We start from the raw sequence: 16,689 nt of genomic DNA on the forward strand, positions 1-16,689 counted from the left end.
TTAGTATTTTTGGACATGACGTATTAATTCTTATTAATAAGACGCTGCAGGACTATCTTTACGCTGTACCTCAGACTCCAGACACTGCTCACAGTTTTGCCATTTGCAGAAGTTTTCAGATGATTCTGCTGTCGTGGGCTGTATCAGGAGAGGCCGAGAGACTGAGTACAGGAATGTTTTGTGAAGTGGTGTGGACTAAATCACCTGCAGCTCAATGTTTTAAAAAGAGCTGGTGGTTGATTTTAGGAAGCAGAGGACCATCCCTAACCCCATAAACATCATGGGCAGTGAGGTGGACGTTGTGGACAGCTACAAATACCTAAGTGTTCACATTGACAATAAACTTGGACTGGTCAAAGAACACTGATGCCGTTTACAAAAAAGGTCAGAGTCGCCTGTACTTTCTCAGGGGAATTAGGTCCTTTAATGTATGCAGAACCATGCTTCATATGTTCTACTATTCTGTGGTCTCCAGCATTATCTTCTCTGCTGTAGTCTGTTGGGGTAGCAGATTGAAAATAGCTGATACCAACAGACTTAACAAGCTCATCAGAAAAGCGGGGTCTGTCATAGAAGTGTAGCTGGGGTCTCTAGTCGAGGTATCTGAGAGGAGGATGCTGAAGAAACTTCTCAGTATCATGGAAAATACCTTACATTCCCTACACGAGTCACTGATGTCATACAGTAGCACGTTCAGCCACAGATTGAGACTACCAAAGTCTCAAACTGAACGCCATAGGACGTCATTTATACCAGTGGCATTCGAACTCTATAACTCTTCCCCCTTCATTTGGAAGCTGTCATGACAGCATTATCAAGAGAGCTTAATCATGCCCTGATACATTGTGCAAAATTAGTATCACAATAATAATAATAATAACACCATATGCAAAACCAATAATTATGCAAGATTTTAAAAATCATGTGCAATATATATATCGTACAGTGTGCAATATCAATATCACTATTACTCTCTATATGCAATATCAAATATTATGTGCAATAATAAACATGAACAATACACAAAAGAGGCAATTCTGCACTTTTCTATACACTCAGTAGTGCTTTTATTTATTTATATGTATTTATTCCATTTATATCTGTTTTTTTGACATTATAGTACATTTTATTTTATTTTAAAAATTTTTTATTTCTCATCCTATTGTATTTGTATTTTTTTAAATATGCAGCTACTGGAGAAACAATTTCCTTCGAGATTAATAACGACTTTCATATCTTATCTTTTGCTTTAGCTAAATAGAAAAAAAATATTTAAGCAATAACAAAGAAAAACAACTTAATGACAACTAAATAATTAAAATAAATTAGAAACTACTGTACAAGTGTTATATATAGAACTGGCTGAATTTTACAGCAGATTAGGCAATAGTGCATCTTTAAGAACTGAAGCCAAGAAAAGTAGCATTGTCATAAAAAAGAAGTCTGGGCTTGGGAATGCTCTCTTCCTAACTATGTAAACTTTCTGATTAAACAGAGCCAAATTCGTTCATCCAGTCCTCATATTTCTTCAGGTCAGCAGCAGAAACAGACTTGGAGATCTTTTTGAGTGCAATTTCAAAGTCCTCCATGGTGACAGGCATCTGCAGCTCGTCTTTAGACAGTGCTCGAATCTCTTCTGGGCTCAGGCCTTGAATCCTCCGACGCATTGCCATCATGGATGCATCTCTGTGTACATAAACACATATTGTTTAGGTAAAAAGGAATTTCAGGTTGTTAGATACACCTACAGTACATTACCCATCATCAAACATTCACTATCATTTCTTAAATTTACCATAGAGGTACGTACACTACTATATAATAAACTATAACTTTCTTCTGCTGTTATAATAACTTCAACTCTTCTGGCTATGAGGATTCGTGCTTAGTCAGCCACAAAATCATTGATGATGTCAGACAAAAATGTTGTTCGAGGAGGTATGGTGAGCAGATGATGTTGAAATGTGAAGTTAAGGTCAGAGCAAGTCTTAAATAAGTTGACCAGCTGTTCTATGAATTTGTGCTGTTGTACCTGCAAATGTTGGTGATGTCAGCACCCGAGTAGTCCTCCATCTTCTCAGCGATTATGTCCAGGTCAACGTCAGGAGACACATCCACCTCCCTCAGGCTAATCTTCAGCAGATCTGCTCGCCCCTTTACTGAAGAGAGCAGTTACAGGAATCTAATATTAGATAAACTGACCATCTCATTCCAATGCTAGTAGCATGAGCATGAGGTACAGTATGAACAATGCACCCAATTAAGGATTGTGAAAACATTCAACAAACTCAGCAAATGGAGCATGTTATGTCAGTGCTGTCAGCACAATAGAGAAATCTCTGTTTTGGTAAACTTCGATTGTATGAGTAAGAGAAATCAATCCATTTTTACCGGTGGGCAGAGGAATATAAATCCTCTTTTCCAGCCTCCTCCTCAGGGCTTCATCTATGTCCCATGGAAAGTTTGTTGCAGCCAGAACCATCACCATTTTAGAGGGGTCATCGTTTTCTGACACACTTCCTACACCTGGATACGAAATTAGGTTATTCACCAAACTCTATCTAAAAAGCAACTAAATTTCTATCTGATGATCTGTTTCTCACCATCCATCTGGACCAAAAGCTCTGACTTTACTCTCCGGCTTGCTTCATGTTCATCTGATGTGCCACGTCTTCCACAAATGGAGTCAATTTCATCAATGAATATAGTGGTGGGGGCATAAAATCGAGCCTGTTAAACAGAACAGTGGTTGTCAAAAAGGTGTCAAGAACTTCCGGAAAACAAACGGGAACTAAAATTAATTAGGCTTAATCCTCTCTGTTTTAAACTTTTAAGTAACATTACAAAGAAGATTAAAGTGAATTTAAAAGACTCATGGACATTAACAGCGTATGACTTAATCACCATTTCAAACAGTAGCCGAACAAGTTTCTCAGACTCTCCCCGGTACTTCGAGGTGAGTGTGGAGGAGGAAATGTTAAAGAAAGTGGTACCGCACTCTGTAGCTACAGCTTTAGCCAGCATGGTCTTGCCGGTACCTGGAGGACCAACCATCAATACACCCTGGCACACATAGAGAGAAACACACAGAACAACTAAAATTATGCCACTTCAATAGGATAGGGCAATTATTATGTAGAAGACCTATATGGAAAAACCACACTAATCACCAATGGATTCAAATATACAAGTTTTACCATATTGGTTGCCATAGCATTGATTAGTCTTGTTTAGTGCCACTGACTTATAAACATACTACTGCAACCTGATAACCTGATATTTCATGTCATGGCATGCAAAGTGTGGTATGTGTTTGTGCTAAAATATGAACCTTCCACGGGCGCCGAATGCCCTTGAAAAAATCTGGCATCCACATTGGCAAAACCACAGCTTCCCGGAGCAGTTTCTTGGCATCCTCCAGGTCTGCGATATCGTCCCTGCAGGAAGCGTGATTCACAACAGTCTGTATGACTATCATTCCAAAATTTAGTATTTTTTACTGACAATCAAAATAATAATACTGACAACCAAATAATCATAATAATAATAATAATAATAATAAACATCTTTCTCAAGCTTCTACTGAGTTACACATGAAACCTGCTCAAGGAACAAACCCCTAAACTAGGATTTAAGCTGTTTGCTTTCATAGAAAAATGCCTAAAAAGCATTACCTACATGAAGGTATAACTACTACACCCTAAGTTAATACATTTACATAAGATTGCTGCTTATGAGTTTTATGGTTAACACAGTCCAGATTTTTTTATTGTATACTGCTGTCCATGTCTAAAGAGAGTTCTCAGGATTTACCAGTGGATATTTGGATTTCTAGACATGATGTCTCTTTCCAAAATATTAACCAAATCACTGTCGTAACCTGCATCATCAAATTTCTTTAATTCTCCATCTCCTGCCCCTTCTTGAGCATTTTTACCCTAAAGAGGACAAAGACAACATAATAAATTAACATATGCTTTTCAGATGTACAGTACAGTAACATTGTGATTATATCTGGATATATTTTATTCTAATAGTTGAGGTCAGAAGTTAAGATACATTCAGGAAAATAAAGTTTGTGGCAATATTGGGCTTGCAATAAATTATGCTTAAATGGTCGCTTTTTAAGGAAAGATTATTGGAAACTGTACATCCTTAAAAAAACTTAAAACCAAATAATTTGGTGAACATGGTTAAAATCAACAGAAGTGTTGGGACAGGTCTGTTTCACTTGAGGCACAAGATGCACTCAAAGGATTTCCACTTAACCGTATTTTCTTCTTGTGAGATCAGGTCCTTAATGAAATGGCTATAACTTAAATTTAAGATGTTGTATAACACTTTTCCACCAACCTTCTCTTCTTTAACTTTAGGATTGCGAGAGTCACGGACAAAAACTCTGTCTGATTTCGGATTAGGCTGGCCCTTCCCAGTGGGGCCACGGTGCTGGTGCTGCATGGCAGGACCATCTTTACGTTGGACCTTCACAGCAGTGTTTGGTCTTTTCACCTGAGCAGGTGGTCTAGGATTCAGACAGGCAAACAACAAGACAATACCCATAAGAAATTACAGTACACATCAGACACAGTAACCGTAGTGTGGATAGAATGTGGAGGTATAGTATAAACCTTTCTAGAGATTTACTTTAGGATAAAATAATATTTAACTCCAATATATTCTACAGAAGTGACAGCAGTCAAGTACAAAGGAATCAGCATATAAATAACAATGAGTAGATTACAGTAGTACAGATTACAGCAGTAAACCACAATAAATGCCATGAATTTTAACAATGCATCATAATGCAAAAACCCTTATGGAAATTAGTAATGGATTATGTTAGCATATAATGCAATTACCTTGTTAAACACCAGAGGTCACTATACAGTTAAAATAGGTACACCAAGGTAAAGTGAAACCTCGGTTTGCGAGCATTCCGAGATTTTGAATCAATTTTGACTTGAAAAACGAGCAAGTTTTGGTTTAAGAGTACCGAGTATCATGTATCACGCATGCACTTCTTGTTTTGCCGCCGAGCATCACGTGATCACAACTGAGTCAATAGTTTTTCTCTCTCTTGCGCTGCGGAAGTGGATAATCGTCTCCTCTGCTGGGTCTTAGTGCGCGTCTCTTACTGGTATAATCAACATCCATGCACACATTTTCTCCCTCAGCCTGTCGTTATGTGTGTGCGCGCCTAATTTGACACCATGCCGGTTCACACACTCTCTCTCTCTCACTCGCCTTTAGTGTGTGTGTTCACACATAGCGACAGGCCCAAACACACACACACACACACACACACACAAACACACACACACAGCGCCTGCGCGCGTAAACTGAAACACTTATCTGTCGGGATTTATTTATTTATTTTTTTTAAAGGTAAAGGGCAGGTAATTTCGTTTTATTTTTACTTTATATTTTGTATTAAACATTTTTATGTATTTATTTTTTTGGGCTGTGGAATAAATAATTTAAGTTTTCATTATTTCCTATAGAAAAATTACATTTGGGTAATGAGTGTTTTGGAATATGAGCCCGCTTCTGGAACGAATTATGCTCGTAATCCAAGGTTCCACTGTACACCCATACAGGTCACACACTGATCACATGATCACATTCTATCATGGAGCATTTCAGCAGACTAGAGCTCTATTTCTAGTTATACAGTTATACTGCTAAAGCACTTATTATTATTCAATGAATCTCTGACCTCAGTTTAAGAGACTTTGTATATTAAATCCATTTTCTCTGAAATGCCAAGATTACCATCTAGTGACATTATGGCAGTAAATTCACATATAAGTCACACGTCCGTCAGATGACTCAAAAGATGTAATTTATATGTGAAATAATTAATAAATAAAAATTGTTACGGTTCAAGCTGTATTTACATAGGGGCTAGGGGTAGCTTAGTGGTTAAGGCATTGGACTACGGTTCAGAAGATCCCAGGTTCAAACCCCACAACCACCAAGTTGCCACTGTTGGGCCCTTGAGCGAGGCCCTTAACCTCCATTGCTCAGATGTGTAATGAGATAAAAATCTAAGTCGCTCTGGATAAAAGCATCTGCCTATATGTATTAAACTTCATTTACAGTCTAAAACTTGTGTTTGTTTCAATTTTTTATTAGTTTTATTTTATACAGAAAAAAAAATGCATACTGTTAACAATTAAACAGAGTTGTTTCAGTCATAAATTCTCTGATAATTAGTCTGACTCAGCTGTACCTGTGTTCTGCAGGGGTGGGAGGTGGCCACACATCAGGGTCCTTTGTGTAGTCCTCTGGTCGATTACTGGGAGGGTCAACAGGCTTATCCATCTTGAAACTCTCCAGAGTGGTTACAATGAGTTGAACCTGTTCATATTCCTCCACCAGTTCCTGTCTCACCTAAATCCAGCAATGGAATGGCACAATATTTATGAACAATGATTATGCGATATGGCTGTGTGATCATAGTACATACAGAGTTCATGTACATTCAGATAATAAACTGAAAGTTTAAAGGGCGTTCAAATCAAACCAGGACTTGCGAAGAAATTTCTGATGAATGAAAGCTTGAATACATTTGACAGAAACACAGCACGGTGTGAGACTTTTAGCCTTAGTTAAACATTTGAACGATGCAAACGTTTTAAGGACAACTGCATGCCAGCCAAAGTGGCACAGAGCCGGATGCAGTCATTCTTGGAACATTCAGCTAGTGGAACGCCTGATGTTTAATTGTCAACACATAACTTGCAGAAGAAACCCATCTTTCTAAGTGAACTGTACATATAATCGTTCACCAACACCACTTGCACATTATAGGAACTCGGCTGGAAGTTATTCCCACTTTCCCCATACATTCTGACCTCACTCCGAGACAATTTCACATTTTTGAGACATTAAAGTAGTTCCTGGAAGGCCAGTGTTTCAGACTCAAAGCAGGGTAAAGGGAGTGGTTAACTCTGAGAACTGTATTCTGTTATTCTGCACAAAAGTACTCACAAGTCCCTGTTTTACTTAAACACAGTTCTAGACCATAAGAACAGTTTTACCATGATTTTACAAGTCTTGTCTTGTCTTCTTGGTGTTTACTGGGGGTTGGCATCCAGTATATTGCATTATCGCCACCTTCTGGGCTTGATCTTCCTCATACTGTATTCCTTAAAATTTTAATTCTCTTTCCCTGTCACATTTTTAAAAAACATTAAATACTTTTTATTGCCCTCTTTCTCCTTTTCTAATATACTTTTGACATTGTACTCAACTTTCACGAATTCCCATCGGTCTTCCTTAAGTTGCCAGGAGAATAAGGAAATAATGTTTCAATCTGTGTTCTGATCACAGTATTGTAATGTGCGTGAATCAAAAAGTTCCATAGGAGTTCAGGCTGACTGTGGTCTGATTACTATAAAGATAATAATGTATGATTCACATAATTCAACCCATTGTGTAAAACCTTGTGGATGGGGCGAAATAACAGTTTACCACAACATACTGCTTTTCGGGATGTTTTCCTGAAATATTACTGCAAATTACTGCAGACTGATCACCTGTACCTTCATAAATTAAAGTGGTGATCTCTTAAATGATGACAGTGCTCTATTAACAGAATGTGAGGGTGCAGTCTAGCTGCATGCATACATGTATGTTTGAGCGTGTTTCATTGTGTGAGTGTCTTACCAGCTGCCATTTGACCTTTAGTGCAGGATCTCTAACAGACTGGCAGTGCTTTTGGATCTGTTGTAGAACACCCTGGTAGTACACCATAGAAGAGTCGTAATTCCCGAGCAACGCGTATTCCCTTCCCTTTTTAGTATTTTCACAAATCTCAGCTAAACTCATCTTGGAAAAATGTCTCGCTAATAACTTGATTGAAGATGAATTTACTGAAGACACGTCCTGGAGGTCAGAAGCCCTGGCAGACGAAATAACAGAAGCATAATGCATATGCAACTTGGATTGTTTGATCCTGTATAACAGCACTAATATTAATTTAAAAAAATCATTTATTTATTGATATTATTAAAAGCAGATAGACTTTAGAATAATTAGTAACATGTCATGCATTAGGGTTATTATTCCTATTAGAAGCTGCAGATAAGGCCTTTGCAGGACTGGTGAGTTAAAGAACAAAATAAATATAAATATTAAGTAATTGTGCAATTATAGAACTAACATTAGAGTATATTGCAGATTTATATTTACATTAAACCGCGTTATTACCTTTCAAAGGAGCCACTGTGCCGTCTGAGCCAAAGCGCGTGCCGTTACCATGGAGAGACGCTACACGGGACAGATGAAAGGGGCGGGGCTACAAAGAAAAAGGAAGTGAAAGGGCTTCATACAATACAATACAATACAATACAATACAGTACAATACTAATAATGACTTAATATTATATATTTTTATGCTTGTAGCATCTAATACACAAAGCACAAAGTGACTGATGTGTTTAATTTACAATAGAATTTGTGCTAGATTTCTGCGCCTAACACCGAATTACTTCCGTGTTATAAACGGAAACCGGTACTTTTACTTCCGGGTTTATCCGGGGTTTTTTTTTTATGTTTTTTTTTTATGTTAAAAAAATTATATACAACAAATTAGGCACATCACAAACATCTTAAAAAAAAAAAAACAACAACAACCCTGAAGCTGAGCAGAAAAGAGAAATTAATAAAAATAAAATTAACAAAATGAAAAAAAATTTGATTCTCTCTCAAATTAAATTGAACTAATTTACAGTAGAAAAGACTAGAAAAATGAACACAGCAACATTAATAGCACTTTATTTATATTAAGTCAACACAAAACGCGACTGCGTGAGGAATGCTGTAAAAAAAAAAGTGAGACTGTCGAGCATTTACAGTAAAGGAAATATGTGTAGGACAGTCTAGATATGGTGGCACAGCTCCAAAAACAGACTGGACGTAGTGTCAGTTATAGCAAAAATCACAGCGCAGTAGAAAGTCTATCCAGGATTTAAACCATTTCAATTTCAGGACTACATTCAGTTTTGAGGTCCTCTAGGTTAAGTAAGGTTTTTCTTCAGAAATCCTGATTGTGTCTCACTTATTGTTCAAGCAAGAACAACCCCAGAAAATATTTTATCATCAGTAATAGTCAGTGTAATTGGCAGAACATTGTATAATTTCTTTTTGGCTTTCCTAGCGTTGAGGATTAGGGTAATTAAACTTTGTTTCATACTTGTTATAAATTCTTTCTTGTCTATTGACTCTCAAAAGGCATTGATGAGTACATTTTCAATCCTGCCAAAAGGGGAAAAAAACCTTCATTTATTAATTTCCATATACCACAGGCATGTTCAGAAAATGGTAGCTTTCATGAAACAGGAGGTTTTGTGGCCACAGCCTCAATAATTCATTCTCCTTTATCATACCACTAATTTACCATAGAACCTTGCTTCTCTTGCTAGAAGATGCTGTTGTGGGTACATGAACAGAGCCCCACAACTACATCCCCAAATTCACAGGAAATCGTTCCCTGTTTTGTGTTTTTAACCACAATAAAATTACATTAGTATTACAGAAATTGGCACTGTTGCTTAGGGAAAAAAAATCAATCTGAAGCTCTAGTTATTTTCCCCTCAAAACCAGTTCATTTATTATCACATAACCTTGTAGTTGAGTTAGTACCCATACAGAACCCAGCGTACAGAGGCTGAGTGAATGTGGTGCGCACTCTGTGGAGGAGCCTCATTGTGTAAGAGACGCTGTAGAAGGACAGAGTTCCAGCATTGTAATCTACATACACTCCTATTCTGGAGGACGCTGGACCTCGGAGCTCAGTCTCAATGCCATTGTGCCGGAAAGAGACAGAGGAAGAAAAACACCTCAGACTCCAGGACTGACTGTTGAATCCAAACACACACTCATCACCCTGTCCTTTCCTGCTGATCCCTTGATATGAGACTGATATTAACACACCATCACCGCTCCACTCCACCTCCCAGTAACAGCGTCCACACACACTCTCCTTACACAACACCTGAGACCAGGAGTCAAATCTCTTCGGATGATCAGAGTACTGCTGTCGTGTCCTAATACGTGTCACCGATCTATTCTTCTCAGACAGAATGAGTTCATAATTTGCTGTTTTGGGATCCAGAGTCAGATAACGGAAATCTAAAACAATAAAAATGACCACAGGTTAGATTTTAATTTAAATAAAATAAATATGTGTGAGAAAGACAGCTGTCTGTGTTTTTCCTCCTCATGCTGCTTGATACAAAAAAATATTTATACAGTATTACAGGTAATACTGGTCAGCTTTAGATGAAAAATATTGATAGGTATATACATGTTAGCTTACTAGAAAGTAAAATCATTTAAACTGATGACACAGACAAAATGGAGACAGAAAATGATGTGGAATGTAAAAAATTTTTTATTTGTTGGAGTGGTCGGACACGTCTCAAGTTAAATTTGATTTAGAGACATAGAGCTCCAGTTCATCCTTAAGGTCAGTGGGGCTAAGTTCAGTCATGCTCTGTGCAGGACACTTGAGTTCTTCTGCGTACATCTATTTGTGTGTGTGTTTCTTTCTCTCTCTCTCTCTCTCTCTCTCTCTCTCTGTGTGTGTGTGTGTGTGTGTGTGTGTGTGTGTGTGTGTGTGTGTGTGTGTGTGTGTTATACTTACACAGTAGAAAATCCTTTCTGCTCTTCATGTCCGTGGGTAAAAACATCTGAACCGCTGCAGCTGTGTAGACACAGAAACAAAATGGAAAAGCATAAATAATTTAGCAGCAGTATAAAGCACACAATGTGATTCCTTGTTACAAGTCACGATATTGGCCAAAATGTAAGTTTATTATTATTATTATTATTATGTTGTCATTTATTAGTTTAATTTTATGTAGTATTGTTCCTGCTTCTTTCTTATTTCTGTTTGATGAATTTTATGGCTCGTTTTATTGTGATGCAGAACAAGTGGGGTTTTTTTGTGGATGGATTGTCTTAAATTCCTCCTCACAGATTTCCTCAACATGTCTTTTCAGACGTGAGAGCGATTTCCTCACTCCATCAAATGTGAGATGTTGATTGACAGTGAAGCTGGGTGAGTCCTCACATCCAGGAGAAACACAGAGAGACGGGAAACTCTACAGAGAGGAAACACATCATAGAGAAGGAGAAAAGTGTAGGAGAGGAACGAATGAATCTCAGACTGAATCAGACCAAAGACACACTTGTGATCTCAGACAGGAACATTTATTGTTGCTGTAATGAGCTTTTAGGAGGAAACTTTGTGAGGAACAGCGCCCTCTGTAGATCAGACAGTGAGTGTTACCTGGAGGAAGTGGATGTCATCATGTGTGTGTGAAAGCTGCTCCAGCTCAGTGACTCTCCTCTTAAGATCAGCAATCTCCTGCTCCAGTTGCTTCAGGAGTCGTTCAGCTCGACTCAGTTCAGCTTTCTCCTGAGCTCTGATCAGCTCCGTCACCTCCGAGCGCTTTTTCTCCATAAGGCTGATCAGCTCAGTAAAGATCCTCTCATTGTCATCTACTGCTGCCTGTGAACGCCTCTGTTAGGACACACACAATGTAAATATATATAAGTAAACCCACTCACAAACTTAAACACCCTCCCCCCTTGCTTAATTTCAGCAAAAAATTTTTAGTATATCGTCTCGAAGGACATTATTATATATAGATATATTTTAGAGTAGTCAGCTTGTATAGATTTACTGTCCTTTGAAAATAACTCAACATACTGTAGAGCCATTATTGTCAAAATAGTGAGTACATCCTAAGTGATAACAGCTGTACATGTTTAACCATGTACTGTAAAGTCACATGTTCTATTCATCGTGTTTGTGTTTGTCGCTGGCCGAGTATGTCTTCAGACCTGAACCCTATTGAGCACCCGTGGGGCGTCCACAAGCGGAAGGTGGCGAGGCGCCATGTGTCTAACATCCAGCAGCTCCGTGATATCATTATGGAGGATCCTAAGAGGATCCCAACAACAACCTCTGCAGCTCTGGTGAATTCCAGGCCCAGAAAAAAATAAGGCTGTGCTTCAGTAAATAACAATAATGCTTACACAAAATATTGACACTTCGGACGCAGTTTTGACATGTTCACTTGGGTGTACTCATTTTTGTTGCCAGTTATTTCGACAATAAAGTCTGCGCGTTGAGTTATTGTTATTGTTAGTTGTACATTTATTGTCAACATATAATAAAGTGGTTGCTGAAATGTGAGGATGGGTGTACTCACTTTTGTAAATATAGGTTTACTGTCACAGAAAGTGATCTTTAATTGAATTGCCAGTTTTATGTGTTTACTCTTTACCTTAATATTGTCTACAGTCTGTTTCAGCTCTTCCACCTTCTTCTGCTTCTCCTTGATCTTCTGCTCAGATTTCATCCACTGCTCGTTTACCTTAGTCTGTGAATGATTAAAAAAATCTTTATCAAAAAATGCTTTGCATATAAAGACAATAATACAACTTACTGAATGAAAAGCAGAGCAAAGTTGACAAAACATCCCTGTATCACATATTGTACTATCACCTTGTACTGGACATTTTTTACAAATAGAAATGCACAAGTATTTTTTTAGGGTGCTACATGACACATTAGTGCATCCCAGATGCTCTCTCTGGCCCTGACACCCCAATCTCTGTCAGCTTCATTCGCACAGTATGTTCAACGCAGTATTATTCCACCTTCACCATGTTGTATTTCATGTAAAAATCAAGGCCTGTCAATGTCCAATCTTAACCCAAATGGTGGTATATGTATATAATCGCTCAAACAGGGTGCCGATGTTCATCAAGGTGGAAAATGTAACAAAACCATCTCTAAAGAGTTAAGTTTTTGATTAAAAAATAAATAAATAATAAAATAAATAAATATAATAATAATAATTAGTTAGACAAATTGTAAACAAATGGAGGAAAAAAACAGTTTTCCTCCACAGCATTGGTTGACCAACAGGGATCTTTTCCTAGTCCAAGAGGTCACAGAGAACCCCGGGATAACTTCTAAGCAACTACTGTAAGTCCTCTTTCACATCGGCTAATGTTATTGTTCACCAGAATCAGAACACCATATCGGCTAAAATGCTCACAAGGTGTTTATTGAGGTAATTTTTCTCAATACGCAGGCCCCTGTATTCGCATCAACTTAACCTGCATGCCCACTGTCAAATAGTGTTTTGAAATCTTGGAGGCTTTTGAGGAGGTAAAATTTCTCCTTTTCTTAAAAATCCTTTAGATGACACACTCTGAACTATTTACACATTTTCATCCGGTATAGGAGTGAAATGTTTGCTAAATTTGTTTAGAAATAATAATTTTGATGGATGACAGAAATACGTGTTGCTCAGTAACAATGTAGCTTTGTGATTAATTTAATTTCAAGTCAAATCAAGTCAAGTCGGCTTTTATTGTCATTTCAACCATATACAGTTCAGTACACCGTGAAACGAAACAACGTTCCTTTAGGACCGAAGTGCTACCTACATGCAACAACATAAATTAACAACACACTTTAGCGGAACCAGCTAGCTAACTACGAGATCTAATTAGCTGAGTAGCTCAGGTATGACATTTACATTTTTAAGTTAACCTAAAACTATCAATCTCTATACAAAAAAGAGACAACATACAACAAAGTGCACGTGCAAATGTACAAACAAAGAGCTACTGAACAACTTAACACGTTACAGTACTTTTTTGTGATGGAGTATGAGTTAAGATAGTGGAAAGAGAAACAGTAAACGTTGATATAGCAAAAAATAGCAGCAATGATTTATAAAAAAAAAATTTAAAGGTTAACCTCCTGTATTTGAAGTTAATTTGTATTCATTAAATGCTGCACTGGTTTTTAAGTGCAAAAGCTAATGTTTTAAGGAGCAGGCTACATTTAATTACTTAGATTTTCTCTCCTGCCTTACGGTAGGATTTGCATGACTGTTAAAGTTCTGTATTAAACACATGTTCAAATCACATGCACTGCTTGGCCTTAAAAAAAGAATCTATTATAATCTAATAATTAGATTTAAATTTGTACTATAAGTGATATGTTTATCTCTTCATACGCTTCCCTTCTTACCCTAAAACACCCAACACTCTGGAATAGGCTCAATCTGAATTGATCCGACCACATGACCTGTTTTTTATGGGCACACATAGATTAAGTCCCAATTCTGTGAGTTCTCTTTACATTTGTGAAAATAACTTTTAATTCTTCAAAATAACAGGACACAGTTACATTAATGCACATATCCCGAGGTTTCACTCGTGCTTTGATCTTTGCGATAATTTGCATTACGGCGAAACCTAAGTTTATGAACGCCCTACAGTACGAACACCATTCACAACCATTTGCCTAAAATTTGTCTCTGTTCACGATAATGCGGTGCCTTTTTTTGCAATGTTTGAGAGAAATGGTAATATTGTGTATCTGGAATGAATTTTAGATCTTTAAGTCCATCTCATGAAAAATCGGAGCAGAAACAAAGGTCTTGAGTTTATATTTCTGTTAAGTGTAATATAGTGACGTCTATAATTCTTACTTGTTTTTGATTTCTTTCAGCTTCAGCCGCAACTGTATCATGGCCTTTATGTTCATCCATCATACACAAGTAACAGATGAAGCTTCGGTCAGTACGACAGTAGATCTCGATTGGTTTGTCATGGTGAGAGCAGATCTTCTCTTGGAGATCTGCACAGGCTTCCACTAACTTGTGCTTCTTTAAGGCAGGAGACTGATAGTGAGGTTTAAGATGATCTTCACAATAGGAGGTCTTACACACCAGACAGGACTTGACAGCTTTGCGTTTTCTCCCAGTGCAGAAATCACACTCCACATCTCCAGGTCCAGCGTAACAGTGAGCTGGAGAAGCAGCTTGAAGCTCAGACTCCTTCAGTTTCTCCACTATTTCAGACAGCATGTTGTTCCTGTGTATAACAGGCCTTGAAGTAAAAGTCTCTCTACACTGAGGACAGCTGTAGGCAGCCTCCTCCTGATCCCAGCAGCAATTAATACAGACTTTACAGAAACTGTGACCACAGGGAGCAGTTACAGGATCCTTCAGGAGATCCAGACACACTGGACAGCTGAACTGATCCTGACCTACTGAAATACTGACCTCTGCCATTGTCTTGCACTCGGACTGAGAGAGAGAGAGAGAGAGAGAGAGAGAGAGAGCGTTATTTTTATTAATCAATAAAAAAATGATTGTTGTTTGTGACAAGTGACATAGTTGGTGGAAAAAGGAAGAACATTTGCCATATATAGACAGACAGACAGTACACACACACACAAAATATAAATGCACAGAGTTAAAGCACAGACCCTTTGACAATATGGCAAATTGCTAAATATGTTTAATTTAATTTAAAGGTTAACCTCCTGTATTTAAAATAATTTGTATTTTTTAAATGATGCACTTGGTTTTTAAGTGCGAAAGCTAATGTTATAAGGAGCAGGCTATATTTAATTACTTAGTAAATAAAAAAAAAAAAGTTAAACATTCTAACAAAATTGTAATATCGAATCAGGATATTTATAATATCGTTATTGTTACGTTGAGACGGATGTGCTCTACGCATAGCTCTCGTTCTTGCATGCATGCTCTTTCTCTCAGGTGGCCCCGCCCTAATTGAGCGTGCCGGTACATGCCCCGTGGTTGGGTGAACCTGGACCTGCGTGTCTTTAAAGAATGAGGCGACGCAGAGCTGGAGTGTGGACTGTTGTTGGTGTTGCTATTTGGAGACTGTGTTGTAAAGAAACGATAAAATATTGTATAGAAACATATCATTATTATATATTATATATTGTTATATTTATAGAATCCTAATTTTATTCCAATTGGCACCGAGGTATCACGTCGGCATATTTATTTCTACACATACAGTATTCACTCACATTCACCTTGTTAACACTTTTTTTTTTGCTCTAGCCTTTAATGAGACACAAACATAAGAATTAGTCTGATCAATCTTTTCTATATCCTCATTGTCCTGTTCTGCTGAGTCACAGTGTCTCCTATAACCTCTTCTCTCCTTGTCGTTTCAGCCATGGAGAGTCTCTTAGGACAAGCTTGTACTAGGAATCCCCTGTTTTCCACAGCCAAAACACTTGGAGTTCCTGAGGTCATGAAGCTTCTTATGTTAAACACTAGATTAAATTCCTTATCATTTTAATTGGGAACCAGGAGCCCCTGGTGTCTATGAGAGACAAGGTCTTTCAGTAAGTCTGATTTATATCCTGCCAGCAGCTTTCTGATAAACCTGGCCAGCTGCCAAACACAATGCAGACAAAACCCCTGGTCCTGTGCTATTTACACACCACGTCATGACCCTACAAAACCAGTACACTATACAGTAATCATTAACATTATTTACATAAAAAAAGGAAAGGACAGAAAAGTTTTTGGGAAAAAAAACACTCACTCAAACACTCTCTTCAGCAAGCAGACCCACTACCGGCATGCACAGTTTTCTGGGTTCGTCTGAAAGGAAATGGGCGTGGCATTAAAGAGAACGCTTTAAAGTGTCATTCAGGAAGTGTGGCTACCCAACAAAAGACAGAATGTTTGGTGTATAGGTTTCCATGTGAATAAAAAAAAAAGTCAGATTAATGGAATCAGTTTTATTCTAAATATTCTTGCTGATTAAATGTGCTTTACATAACTGCTGAAATATTTTTCAATTATGCATTTTTTTTTT

The 16,689-nt window shown here is 37.7% G+C and overlaps 2 protein-coding genes across 2 annotated transcripts; both read right to left on the reverse strand.

The window, feature by feature from the left end:
* Nucleotides 1-1,110: 1,110 nt before the first annotated feature.
* Nucleotides 1,111-8,325, reverse strand: katnal1 (katanin p60 subunit A-like 1). Its single transcript, XM_053507976.1, has 11 exons — nucleotides 8,215-8,325; nucleotides 7,672-7,906; nucleotides 6,233-6,393; nucleotides 4,354-4,522; nucleotides 3,814-3,938; nucleotides 3,332-3,437; nucleotides 2,905-3,063; nucleotides 2,604-2,730; nucleotides 2,392-2,526; nucleotides 2,033-2,159; nucleotides 1,111-1,686 (listed from the first exon to the last, which is right to left on the reverse strand). Exons 2-11 carry the CDS (start codon nucleotides 7,831-7,833, stop codon nucleotides 1,488-1,490), a joined length of 1,470 nt encoding a protein of 489 aa, XP_053363951.1. The 5' UTR covers nucleotides 7,834-7,906; nucleotides 8,215-8,325; the 3' UTR covers nucleotides 1,111-1,487.
* Nucleotides 8,326-8,803: 478 nt separating this feature from the next.
* On the reverse strand, nucleotides 8,804-16,463 carry LOC128533683 (tripartite motif-containing protein 16-like). The gene is made up of 7 exons (XM_053507973.1): nucleotides 16,414-16,463; nucleotides 14,532-15,131; nucleotides 12,303-12,398; nucleotides 11,300-11,533; nucleotides 10,985-11,111; nucleotides 10,652-10,711; nucleotides 8,804-10,137 (listed from the first exon to the last, which is right to left on the reverse strand). The coding sequence occupies exons 2-7, from the start codon at nucleotides 15,114-15,116 to the stop codon at nucleotides 9,611-9,613; spliced, it is 1,629 nt and encodes a 542-aa protein (XP_053363948.1). The 5' UTR covers nucleotides 15,117-15,131; nucleotides 16,414-16,463; the 3' UTR covers nucleotides 8,804-9,610.
* Nucleotides 16,464-16,689: the final 226 nt, after the last annotated feature.

This window comes from Clarias gariepinus, chromosome 11 (assembly GCF_024256425.1).
Source record: "Clarias gariepinus isolate MV-2021 ecotype Netherlands chromosome 11, CGAR_prim_01v2, whole genome shotgun sequence".
Taxonomy (NCBI): Eukaryota; Metazoa; Chordata; class Actinopteri; order Siluriformes; family Clariidae; genus Clarias; species Clarias gariepinus.

Bases quoted from the DNA above. Each gene is read 5' to 3' on its own strand.
- katnal1 (XM_053507976.1), bottom strand. From the start codon at position 7,833: ATGAGTTTAGCTGAGATTTGTGAAAATACTAAAAAGGGAAGGGAATAC. The intron at 2,731-2,904 runs GTGATTAAGTCA...TCTGTTTAACAG, and splicing joins TTCGGCTACTGTTTGAAATG to GCTCGATTTTATGCCCCCAC. The intron at 2,527-2,603 runs GTGAGAAACAGA...TTTCGTATCCAG, and splicing joins GCTTTTGGTCCAGATGGATG to GTGTAGGAAGTGTGTCAGAA.
- LOC128533683 (XM_053507973.1), bottom strand. From the start codon at position 15,116: ATGGCAGAGGTCAGTATTTCAGTAGGTCAGGATCAGTTCAGCTGTCCA. The intron at 11,534-12,302 runs GTAAAGAGTAAA...GTGTCCTAACAG, and splicing joins AGACTGTAGACAATATTAAG to AGGCGTTCACAGGCAGCAGT. The intron at 10,138-10,651 runs GTAAGTATAACA...TTATTGTTTTAG, and splicing joins CAGAAAGGATTTTCTACTGT to ATTTCCGTTATCTGACTCTG.